The following is an 11,420-nucleotide window of genomic DNA, read 5'->3' on the forward strand; positions in this document are numbered from 1 at the left end:
CCTCATCATCGAGGCTGGAATGATAGGGGCTTAAAAGGGGTAACCACCTTATATTCAACTATGCTCGGTCCCTGAATAATAACATCTTCTCTTACGTGCATGTGGAAATTACTGTCAAATTTTATAAACTGTTAAATCATATACTAGAATGTAATTTCAAAAATATTAACATTAAAGGTAAGTACGAGAGATGAGAAAAGTAGAAGCGCAGTGCATCTAAGGCCCACCCAGGCAACAGTCGCGGTTAGGTACTGTTCCTAGTATCTACCTAGCATCTACATTATATCTACTTCTGCTTAATCCGACTCGACATGTCACGAACCACGTAGTTAAATCTGGCCGTACAAATTCGTCACATCCACAAACATATCCCAGACCGCCATCTTCCTCCTCTCCGCCCTCGCCACCGCCGGCGTGATCCCCGGCCCTTCCGCCTCTTTGCGCAGGCGCCTGAGCGCTTCTTCCAGCGCGGCTTGCTCGTACTCCGCCAGCTCAAACAGCACGTGCTTCCTGTCGTCGATGCTGCTGCTGCTGCATGCAGGTGTGGGCATGGTCGTGGCGCTGAAGTCCAGGAAATCAAGCATGATAGGTAAGCGAGGGAATAGTAGGGGGCATGGCGTGTGGTATGCCGATGTGGTGTGCACCCAGTTGTGGAATGTGCGGGACGCCGAGCTGAACATGTCCTTGTCCGACTGGGCCTCGAAAGAGAAGTTGCCCTCGATTTGATCGACGTGCGCGAGGAGGAATGCGCGCAGTTTTTGCTCGAGATGCTTGCGGTCCCAGAAGCTGGCACTCGCAACGTCTTCGTCCGCTAGGACATGCTTGATAAACTGTGCTAGTCTTCCGTACACGGGCTTGTCCAAATCATCAGGGACATCGCGGATGAATAGATCGCCTATCTGCTTTCGCGCGTTCGCCACAGAGCCGCCGAGGTTGGGCGTGACGACGCCTTCCATGTATTCGTCGGCTTGGTAGTTGAGGAAGGAGATAATCATCGTCTTGAAAAGGAGCGATGTCGAAGCGAACGTAAGTGGGCGGTTGTTGCACGCCGTCCAGGTGAAGGGGATGAGAGCAAAGTATTTATCTGTCGCCATATTCTCCCGGGAAAAGATTTGTAGTCGGAGACGGTCGAGCTTCTGCCGGAAAAGCAAAGCTTCTGTCAGGGAAGCGTGGATCTTCCAGAGGTTCAACCCGCCTATCTTCCGTACGTCATCCACTACCAAGTACCTTTGAGACGGGATGCTGTTCTGACATTCCAACTAACGCTATGTCGTAAATACCTAGCTGCGCCCCAAAGAGTCGCGCTCGCGCCTATCACACTAAAAGATGGTACGCACATCCCCGCCGGCTCCCGCATCTCCTGGGCCGCGCACCACCACCGGAACGACCCAACCGTGACCCCCGAACCGGCGCGCTTCGACCCTCTGCGCAGCTACCGGAAGCGCCACGCGTCCCCCGACAACATGAACAAGCACCTCGCGGGGCAGACCAGCACCGACAACCTCTCGTTTGGCCGCGGGAAGCTAGCGTGCCCGGGGCGGGCGTTTTCCGTGGGCGAGATCAAACGCATCCTCGCCCGGCTGGTCGAGCAGTTCGCGTTCAAGTTCCCGGAGGGCAAGGCGAGGCCAAAGAACTTGTATGCGGATGAGAATGTGTTTCCGGATCCGGGGGGGAGGTTATGGTGAGGGTAAGACGGAGGGGGTAATCGAACTGCCGGGATGAGACTTCAAGGGTTCTAAGAGAGTAACGTTAGGTAACTACCTAACCTAGATACCTAGGTAGGCAGGCAGACTGCCAATAGTATTATCGTAATACCTTAAATACCTGACCTGCCTTTTGCCATCAGTGAGAATCTCACCAGATGTGAATTCGTGTCTAGGTACCATGTCTACCATGTCTACCACTAATTTGATTATTGCTGTTCTTTATCCCCTGGGGAGTAGCTAATTGCTGCTCTGCAACCTCCCGAGGAGCACAAGAGTAGTGCTGATTGAGGTTAGATACATGCGGAGAGCCCCTTTTAGGTTAGATTGTTCCGTACCTACCTATGGATGATGACTTTTCATACACTACTTTCGAAGGCCTGAAGATACTAGGTAGGGTTAGTATTATTCGGAGCTTTCACTGTTGACTGACTTTTATGTGCATCTATTCGTGTCTGCTGTAGATTCTCCCACATACCTACCTATGGCTCGCCTATCTCTAGCACTTTACTTGCTAGTACTGGGTCTGCCGGCATATCTCCCATCCCTGCTCAGCCAAGACTTAATAGCCATCCTACAGCGCCATGCCTACGCTGAAATCGCCGTATCGCGTTTACTTGAGCGCGTTACACACCATGAAGTCACCATTGACGAGACCGTAGGCGCCTTGGAGTCCGCGTCAACTGGTACTCAGCGTGCCCAGGCTGCGTGCTATATCGTAAGCACTGTGTTCCCTGGAAAGGTTCTGGCCGATGACGACCCGGACTACGAAGACGAGTTTCAGTTCAACTGGTAACTAAATCCTAGCACCCAAGAGCCTGACACCGTTATACGTCCCACTGATATAACCCCCCTAAGGTCTAAAACATGCTGGCTACGTCCGGCGTGTATCTTTCGGCCCAGCGACGCTGTCGAAGTGGCTGTTTTCCAAAAGGTCATAAAACTCACAGCATCGAGATTTGCTATCAGAGGCGGAGGACACAACCCAAACCCAGGTTTTGGCAGTGTCGATAGCTCCGGTGTCCTAGTTGACATGAAGGGTTTTGGTACCTTGAAGGTCGAGGGTGATCGGAGTCTACAAGTCGGCGCTGGACAGACGTGGGAGAGCGTATATGACTTCATTGAGCGTGATGGAAAATCAGTAATTGGAGGGCGTCACGGAACAGTCGGGGTAGGAGGCTTTCTGCTTGGAGGTTTGTGCACTTCCCTATCTAGGTACCCAGGCATAGGCAGCCGCCCTTGAAAGCAGATACTAATCAAGGAGCTTCGTAGGAGGGATGCCCTTTTTTGGAGGGCTATACGGACTGGCAGCCGACAATGTGAAGAATTTTCAGGTGGGCTTGTACCTGTCTTGTATCCATTCGCAATCGGACATTTCCCCCTCGTTTACTGAACGAAGCTAACTGGGTCCGAGTTGGGAAGATCGTTACGTCGGATTCGAGAATCGTAAATGCCAATCCCAGCGAGCACCAAGACTTGTTCCGAGCCCTCAAGGGCGGCGGTGCCAATTTCGGTAAGTCAATTTGATCTCAGACAACGAATGCTTAGGTACCTCTTACACAACCCAATGCGTCTCAATAAGGAATCGTAACACGCTTTGACATAGAAACGCACCCCCTGATTCAAGCCCAATACGCAGTATACGCATACTACGCGGCCGACTATGAGTATCTCCTCAACGCAACGGTCAACGTGCAAAAGGCCATGGAGTACGACAGCAAAATCGGGTTCTTCTTGAACGTCCAGCCTACTGCTATCGTAGCGGGCTTATTATATGCGGAACACACGGCGCAGCCGCCTGAAGTATTTACCGAGTTCTTCAAGGCGGACAGCCTCATCGCTGCCGTCGTGCCAACCACGAACGGGACCATCCGAACCCTGGTACCTGAGCTGGACACTGTTGGCCAAGATGCGGGACCCGCTAGGTAGGTACCTATCTGGAGTTCCCGTGCTTTCCTTTGACGTACCTAGTAATAATCATACGTGAACATGCCGGGAGATTTTACTGACTAGCCGCAGCCGTGCGCTGTCTGCACAATCAACAAGGGTAGATTACGAACTATACCTCGACGTCCACAGACAGTACACGGAGAGGCTCCGGGACAGCCGTCTGGCAACACCATCTGCAACACTGTCGTATACGATCCAGCCCGTCTCGTCCTACATGGTGCGCGCAGGTCGAGAGCGAGGCGGCAACGCGATGGGACTCGACGAGATCGCACAAACATGTAACTATGCCCGCGCCACCTTTGCAATATCAGGGCACTAACAGCGAAGGGTGGGCATGCCTTATCGAGTGGTACAACGAGGCCGACACGGCGACGTCACACACGAACGTCGGACTCTTCGGCGACAACATCGCGTCGTTGGCTGCTAGTGGGAGAGAAGGCAATCTGCTGCTCCCGTTCCAGTTCATGAACGACGCAGGCGCGCGACAGGAGGTGCTGCGGAGCTATGGGGAGACGAATTTGACGGCCCTCCGGAAAGTGGCGGGCACGTACGACAAGACTGGGACTTTTCAGAGGCTCCAGCATGCGGGATTCTTGCTGCGATGATGTACGTTTGAAGGAAAGGAGACGACAGGGCGTTGAGTTGGGGGATGAATGCGAATGTGCCCAGGTGTGTTTACGCATCGATCGGGCTATAGGTACAGAATGGTTATTGCCGCGCGGGCTATCCTAAACTAGATTTCCAGTGTCAGTTGCTAACTGACTTGAGCTAATCAAAATTCGCGTCGCCGTAGCTTTGGAGAATCTTCTGCGTTGGCCCGCCGTGGTTCATGAATTGGCAGTCCAGGCGGAGATCCCAGTCCCGAGACAGCCCGTCTATGCTATCCTGAAGAGCCTCGATTATGCTCTGTACAACGACGTCGTCTGCTACATCTTTCCACTCTGCGACTAAAGCCCACCCTAACCCCCCGGGATTAGTAGGTAAGCTGCACGTGGCTCATACCTCCCTGAGGTAGGTAAAATGTATACTTCCATGTTTGTGCGACTTTTGGTAGGCCGCACGGGTTTCCTCCAAGGTCTTCCCCCTTTTGCACCATTGCGGACGACACAGGCCCGATAGTATACGACAGATTTGCAGGAGATGAAAAGCTAGACGACTGTGTTATCGACAAGAATTGTTCGTGGACCTTAACATAAAGATCGTAATCGGACTTAGTCGTGGCTGCAGAAGGCAAACGTCTGACTTGAATCAGTATTCATTGTCTAAAGTGTCGAAGAAGGGCCTTTAGGCTAGGCATCTTTGAAATACTTACCTCGCATCATAGGGGGCGCTAGAAGCTGCAAAGCCGGAGGTCAAAGAGGCCATGAGACTGAGTAAGGCACAAGACTGGCCTATTTTATAGATTGCATGTGGCATAGGAGATGTCATTTTGCGACCCTCAAGCCTCCAGTCCTATCCAAAGGCTTCTATGCCATGTACCCACACATCATTCAAACATAGGTACCTATTTCCTTCTTCTTTCAATCATCCCCCACCCTCAGACGAGAACCCCTTAATCGTAACCACCACGTCCTCCTGCCCACCCTTCTTACTCTTACTCTCCACCACCGCCCTCAATCCCTTACCCCCCCACACGTCCTTCACCGTAAGCTCCCTCGTCCTCGCCAAGCTCTCCAGCTCATCCAGCCGATCCAGCGTCTCCTGGAGATGCTCGTCGAACCCGGGCTGCGACGACACAACGCGGAAGGCGTTCTGCATCGCGACGGAGTCCGCCTGGACCATGGAGCGGGAGTCGATGGTGACGATGTTGATGTGGTCGAGCGCTTTCAGAAACTCGTTGTTCGTGACGAGCTCCCGCGCCTCGTGCAGCGGGATCTGCGGCAGCCGGCCGTCGTAGTCCTTATCCCTCATGAGCTCCTTCTCCTTCGCGATGAGCGCCTTGGCCATGATCATCGCCGACGCGCAGATGTCCTGCTGGTTCTCGGCGCCGGGGTCCATCTCGGCGCCGAGGATCCAGCACTGGTCCAGCAGCCAGAGTCTTTCTTTTTCGCAGATCGTCTCGCACGCGCTCAGCATGTCGCGCGACTTGGCGACGTGGCTGAGGAAGCGGAGGCGCCCGCCGATCTTACTATAGACCTCTTCGAGGACCGAGGTAGGGACGGCTTCGTGGAAGGCTTTGGCGCGGAAGTTCTTGACTGACTCGATGGCGATCTTCTTTTCGATGTCGCGCACGGGAATCACTTGCAAGCGAGTCGCCTGTCTTAGCAGGCGTTCGGTAGTCCAGTGTTCGTCGCTGTTGAGGATGACGGTGACGAGTCGGCTAGTGGCCCAGAGCTCAGCCCGCTGCTGAAGTAGTTCGAGGAGATGCTGCCCGTCTTCGTCGTCGCGGAGGAAATGGGTGCCGTTGATGATCAGAACTAGGGGTCTTCCGGACTCTTCTTGGCGTTTTAGTGCAATCTTCTCCATCTGGTTGAATGCGCGTTCGATATCGAGGAGGGGCGTCGTATCTCGAGGGCCCTTGAAACTGAATAATCCACCGATGTAGTCTTCGTGAAATTCATAGTCAAGTGCCTTCCCCAACCGTATGCGGAAGATCTCCAGGTTGCTATGCGCCTCTAGCATGGCGATGCCCTCCCCCTCAATCCGGCTCATGGCTTTGAGTATCATGGACGTCTTTCCGGTCCCCTTCTCGCCAGTCACCAAGTAGTAGTGGCCTTGGATAGTCCCATCGACAATGCCGTTGATGGTGACCTGCTCCGCCCTCGGTATCCAGTCATCGTCCTGAGTCGGGCTGTCGGCATCCTGTCGGCTCAGGGCAGCCCGCTCGAGAGATGAGAACCCAGGAGCGAAGGCGTTTTCCATCTTGCTCAAGACAAGCGACTTGTAATACCAGTGGTAGGAATAGCCCGCTAGCCCAAGGATTCCAATGGAACCGAGGGCGGTTGCGGCACCCTCTAGCATCTTGGACAGGGAACTCTTCCAGGCGCTTTCGCCGGCACCATCGTTGCCGGCGTACTTACGCTGACGATCGGATGCATCTTGGCTTGAACCAACTTCGAAGATTGGGAAGTTTCGTGGCTTTGTGTCTCTGCGAGGGATAAATTGAGCCTAGGCTCATGGTCAGCATGAAATATTACCGACTTATGTTTAAAGAGTAGTAGTATTTAGCCTTACCAAGCGCCCTCTTGAACTCCGGAGCAGTCTAACCATTCCAGCGCGCCCGGTTGTTTGATGGTGCCCGGTCTAGGAGAGGCGGACAGTTGTTACGGCCAGATGAGTGTTGTTTGTTATAAATACATAATGAATATTGGAGAATGCATGTAGCAAGTATACTGGTTTATCAGTATTATATCCATATCCGATATATCACGACCTACATACACGTGTAGGAGCGGTACCTCCGTTGCTATGGATCCAATTGGACCAATTCACATTAATAAGTAGGTGCTTAAGCAAGTAAAACCGTAGCAAGATATACCACAGCAAAGAAAAAAAGAAAAACAGCAAAAACGGAAAATGTAAAAAAGAAAAAGGAAAAAAACATAAAAAACATACAACACCGGGGATTCGCTGGTCGTCACCGACCCAACTACTGATCCGGCGGTATCCGGCTTATCTATGGGAGAGCGGACGGGATCCCGAGTTTTCCGGATCCTATGGCCGTATGTGCTAGAATGTTGTGTTATTGTGGTATATATATGTACCTCAGGGCCTGTTGTGGTAACTTGGTTTGTTGATGTGGGACACATGTTGGACGACCTCCACCCTGTGGATTAGCCCCTATTATCCACACAGTTCAGTGAATCAATCAATAGACTTACGTTATGACTACAGTCCACCCCACACCTATCAGCATTCCGCTCTTTTCTATTTGCCAGTTATACGTGTGACGTGCATGATGACTGTAAATATCGGATGTCTGAAGGATACTCACCACGTGGCAGCCGCGCTAACCCTAACCCCCAGCCTCAGCCCTACCCCTTATTTTACTCAGGCCAATGCGTAGCTACGCGTAACTACCAAAGGATATTAGGCGTTTAGTCTTTTGAATCTGCCATCCAAACGGCCCAGTGGTCTAGTCGTATGATTGTCGCTTCGGGAATTTCCCCATCCTGGAAAACGGGAGAATGTGACAGGTCCCGGGTTCAAATCCCGGCTGGGCCCTTTCCTTTTGATCTTTTTTCTTTTTTGCTCTTTTTTGGCCTCTATCTACACGACTTTTAGGAAACAAGATCACATTCAGTACACAGGTTGTTGAAAATGCCACGAGGGATTCATCTCCTAAGGGCTAAGTAGCGAAAGACTCGCATTGAGAATGTCCCATATGATTACTACATTCCTCGGCATGCCATTGAACTTGCACATACCTAGACATGAAGTCCTCAAAGTATCGTAATCAAATCATCATGGTGTTATGTACCTACCTATCTACCTACCTAGTAGGCAGTTGGGTATGTGTGTGAAGACTACAAGTACGTTATCACCGAGCAGGGCTTGATTGTTTGTTTTGATGATTCTAAACTCTTCTAGATCAATATGCCGAATTTTACCTGCCAGTATGAATCTTCAAGCTTTCATAGCTTGAAACGGCAGCTAATTCTCACGATATCCTCCAAAAGGGACTCTCCAAGGCCCTGCAACAGCATAATCTCATAATAGGGCTTCAATACATCTCGAGTCGTTAACCGGGTATTCGGTAGTAAATGGTAGAGCACTTCCAAGGTTTCTTTCAAAGTTCTTTTGCCAAATCCACTGTGGGCGGTGTCCTTTTGTTAAAGTGGATGTCAAGTCGAGGGAGCCGGGAAAGTCCCACTTGAGGATTTGAGTGTAGTTGCTTGCATGTGAATCAGGTATCAATGCATCATGTACTATCACCCATTCCAAATACGCACACATCATCCTTAATGCTACTTAAGCCAGGGGTAAGTCTATAGGTACCTATTATGGTCTCCCATACGACCTCAAAGCATGTCAGATAATCTCCATGTGTCTGAAGTGCCAGTCTGAGGTCTACGTAGGTACATCATAGCATGACCCCTAAACTTCCAACCCCAAAATCCTACCCCCTAAACTTCACCTCCTCCTCCCTCTTCCCACCTCAACATAACGTTTTCTCTCAAAGCTTCCGGCTCGCTATCTCTCGTGTGTGAACGCCCGCTAGACATAAAACAGAGGTATCCACAGCTCCGTATTATCGCACGTTGGTCGATCAACAGGCACTCACGAGATAAGTGTAGATGCGAGCGGGGCAGCATTTGGTAAGCGGAAGGGCTTATACACACAAGAAGGCGAAGTCATGAAGCCTAAGTGTATTGAGTTTACCGAGGTGACTTGCTTCGTTTGGAAGATGTTTGGGGTCCAAACCGGTCCAAAGGACCAAGAACTGGGGAGGGGGTGAGCCTTCAAGGGCAGGGCAGTTCTTTTGAATTTAAAGTGCCCGTAGCCACTCACTTCACTCTACCCCCTCTCACCATTTCTTATCATCATCAGGGGTCTACGTCTAGTACCTACCTAGTACCTACCTAGTACCTATTATCTCTTACAGATCTTGATTCGGCAAGATGGCAGTCATCAGCACTCGCCCCGCCACCACCTACTGCGGCAGTTGACGATGTCCTCACTCACATTAGCTCAGTAGATGCAGCGGCTCCTCACCCAGGAGAGACCGACATCGTGCTCCTAGAAAGCAGCATCAGGAAGCTCTTCGACCACCTCCCCACGAACCCATAAGCAGCACCAGCCTCTCTCAACGCCAGCTGCCCCACCCACGGCGTCTTCAGGACCGCTGCGCTTCTAGAACGGCATCGCGGACCAGAAGCTCACCATCGACACCGGCTGTCCTGTGCACCCCCGCCTCGTTGCTTTCCCGGCACCGCCTCAGCTCATCCTGGACTTATTCGCCTCTCCGAGCTGACAACCACGCATCTCGACCCTTGATGTCTGTGCTCAGCGCCACCCCGCCGCACCGCAGCCGCAGCCACAGCCGCGAGCTCAAACTTCCGGCTGCTGTGTGACTACCTAGTAACTAACCGAACACCTGCACGCCGGTCACAGCTCCCCCGACGAGCGAGAAATAGCGGGCGTGGCGTGGCGCGGCGCACACTGGCCGCGACTAACTACGGCAGCCATCAACATTCATCTTAATATGTATCTTCCAGGACAGGACGGGACGGCGGGGTAAGGCCGCAGACCGAGCCCGCCACTAGCCGAGCACGTGGATTTTGCCGGTGGCGGCAGGCAGACAGACAGGGTAGTCGCGTGCCATGTGCACTGTTGGTGCGTGCGTATTCCGACACCGGGTCCCGCGTTCAGTCAGTCAGCCAGCCAGCCTGATGCCAGAAAGATCAGCGCGGTGGCGCCCGCCCAGCCTTGACCCGCCCCCCCCCCCCCCCCCTCCCAGCGTCCAATCACGAGCCGATGCTGGTACCAAGGAGGAGGACAATAAGGATGAGGGTTGCTGCACGTCGTTCGGTGTTCGCCCGAGGTGTTGGAGGGTAAGACTGTCTATCTATATACTAGGAAGGTGGTGTAGTGTAGGGTCGGCTGGCTCAAAGGATCCATGGATAGTTCATGGGTTGGGCAAGAAAAAGAAAGAAAGAGATAGATAGATAGATAGATAGCGCTGGCTGGTTGGCGGGAGTGGGAAGGGCAGGGCAGGGCAGGGCAGGCAGGCAGGCAAACGCTCAGCTGGCGGATGACGGATGACGGATGACGGATGGGATGGCGAAAGTATGTCACGCAGGATGAGGAATATCGAACGATTGGTGCTTGGCGAGGCTGTGGTTAGCCGAAGTATTTTGTCTAGGCATCCGTTGTGGGTGGGTGCGTGATGATGTGCGTTCAATGTTCGGAACTTATTAAGCATTCGGTAGATGGCTAGCTACCTGATAAGCGTGGACAGAGGGTTAGGAGGGCTCATTGGTAGTATGTCGAAACTACTACTCCCTTCCAGCGGAATAAAAAGCCCTGGGTAGTAGTAGTAGTCCTAGGAATTAAAAAAAATGCAGCTAGCTGATTAGCATCATTCAACGTCAAAAAGGGTCCCCTGCCTTACCTAGAGTAGTGTGGTGTAGTTTCATTCTGGCGATGATCAGTATGTGGTGTGCCTCGTAGGATTTCCTCGACAATAATTCCGATAGGGTAACCCACCGCACCCATCTGCCATGATTTTCACCAGGCCTATCGTGATAGCTTGGGGGGGCCTAGGTATAACGTCCGGGAAGTACTCCGGATTAGTATTGTATTTTAGTTCGTCAAACTCGGCACACCACACACACCACACCAAGTTCGAGGCTAAAAGTGGAATAGGCATAGGTAGGTAGGTAGGCCATGGATGATAAACTCTTGCCCCCTTTTTATGTGGTCTTTTTCCATGTCGGAAGGGAACGACAGAAAAAAAATCCTCATCAACCATCAACCATCAACCATCGACCATCGACCATCATATCACATTTCTCTTTGTCTCTATCAAGTAAGTAAAGGTAAGGTATTGAAGGTTTATACAACCTCACTCCTCTTTATTAATCGGCCCTTATTTTTTTAAGTGGTCGTCCCGGGTAGGCCTTTCACGAATGTTCTACCAGGAAAAGGAAAAAAAGGACACATCCAGCTCCTCAAGTGACCTGTTTTCGCGGCTATAAAAAGTAAAGGCTAGGAATGGATGGAGACCCCCTCCTACGCAAGGCTTGTCGGTCACAGCGTAGGACAAGCAAAGCTGTTCCATGGGTCGCCGTGTGATCACACGTGCGTTATATGATGAGGGCACAA

General features: G+C 52.0%; 6 protein-coding genes and 1 non-coding gene across 7 annotated transcripts; 4 read left to right on the top strand and 3 right to left on the bottom strand.

Annotated features, from left to right (window-relative positions):
• Window positions 1–129: 129 nt before the first annotated feature.
• Window positions 130–1,279, bottom strand: GGS25DRAFT_212471 (uncharacterized protein). Its single transcript, XM_049256887.1, has one exon. The coding sequence runs from the start codon at window positions 1,092–1,094 to the stop codon at window positions 330–332; it is 765 nt and encodes a 254-aa protein (XP_049117340.1). The 5' UTR covers window positions 1,095–1,279; the 3' UTR covers window positions 130–329.
• Window positions 1,240–1,685, top strand: GGS25DRAFT_520159 (cytochrome P450; the record flags this gene model as incomplete). The annotated part of the gene is made up of 2 exons (XM_049263847.1): window positions 1,240–1,244; window positions 1,298–1,685. 2 exons carry the CDS (start codon window positions 1,240–1,242, stop codon window positions 1,683–1,685), a joined length of 393 nt encoding a protein of 130 aa, XP_049117341.1.
• Window positions 1,686–2,187: 502 nt separating this feature from the next.
• On the top strand, window positions 2,188–4,258 carry GGS25DRAFT_520160 (FAD-binding domain-containing protein; the record flags this gene model as incomplete). The annotated part of the gene is made up of 7 exons (XM_049263848.1): window positions 2,188–2,495; window positions 2,562–2,896; window positions 2,976–3,056; window positions 3,118–3,216; window positions 3,310–3,628; window positions 3,723–3,931; window positions 3,981–4,258. 7 exons carry the CDS (start codon window positions 2,188–2,190, stop codon window positions 4,256–4,258), a joined length of 1,629 nt encoding a protein of 542 aa, XP_049117342.1.
• A 163-nt stretch (window positions 4,259–4,421) lies between these two features.
• GGS25DRAFT_520161 (uncharacterized protein) lies at window positions 4,422–5,018 on the bottom strand (the record flags this gene model as incomplete). The annotated part of the gene is made up of 3 exons (XM_049263849.1): window positions 4,422–4,612; window positions 4,656–4,891; window positions 4,966–5,018. The coding sequence occupies 3 exons, from the start codon at window positions 5,016–5,018 to the stop codon at window positions 4,422–4,424; spliced, it is 480 nt and encodes a 159-aa protein (XP_049117343.1).
• GGS25DRAFT_212401 (uncharacterized protein) lies at window positions 4,681–7,110 on the bottom strand. The gene is made up of 3 exons (XM_049256886.1): window positions 6,828–7,110; window positions 4,966–6,761; window positions 4,681–4,891 (listed from the first exon to the last, which is right to left on the bottom strand). Exons 1-2 carry the CDS (start codon window positions 6,861–6,863, stop codon window positions 5,178–5,180), a joined length of 1,620 nt encoding a protein of 539 aa, XP_049117344.1. The 5' UTR covers window positions 6,864–7,110; the 3' UTR covers window positions 4,681–4,891; window positions 4,966–5,177.
• Window positions 7,111–7,717: 607 nt separating this feature from the next.
• Window positions 7,718–7,817, top strand: GGS25DRAFT_t33. Its single transcript has one exon. It is a non-coding gene; the product is annotated as a tRNA-Pro (tRNA).
• A 1,397-nt stretch (window positions 7,818–9,214) lies between these two features.
• GGS25DRAFT_520163 (uncharacterized protein) lies at window positions 9,215–9,667 on the top strand (the record flags this gene model as incomplete). The annotated part of the gene is made up of 2 exons (XM_049263850.1): window positions 9,215–9,220; window positions 9,284–9,667. The coding sequence occupies 2 exons, from the start codon at window positions 9,215–9,217 to the stop codon at window positions 9,665–9,667; spliced, it is 390 nt and encodes a 129-aa protein (XP_049117345.1).
• Between the last annotated feature and the right edge of the window lie 1,753 nt (window positions 9,668–11,420).

Source organism: Hypoxylon fragiforme (assembly GCF_022984875.1).
Source record: "Hypoxylon fragiforme strain CBS 206.31 chromosome Unknown GGS25scaffold_4, whole genome shotgun sequence".
Taxonomy (NCBI): Eukaryota; Fungi; Ascomycota; class Sordariomycetes; order Xylariales; family Hypoxylaceae; genus Hypoxylon; species Hypoxylon fragiforme.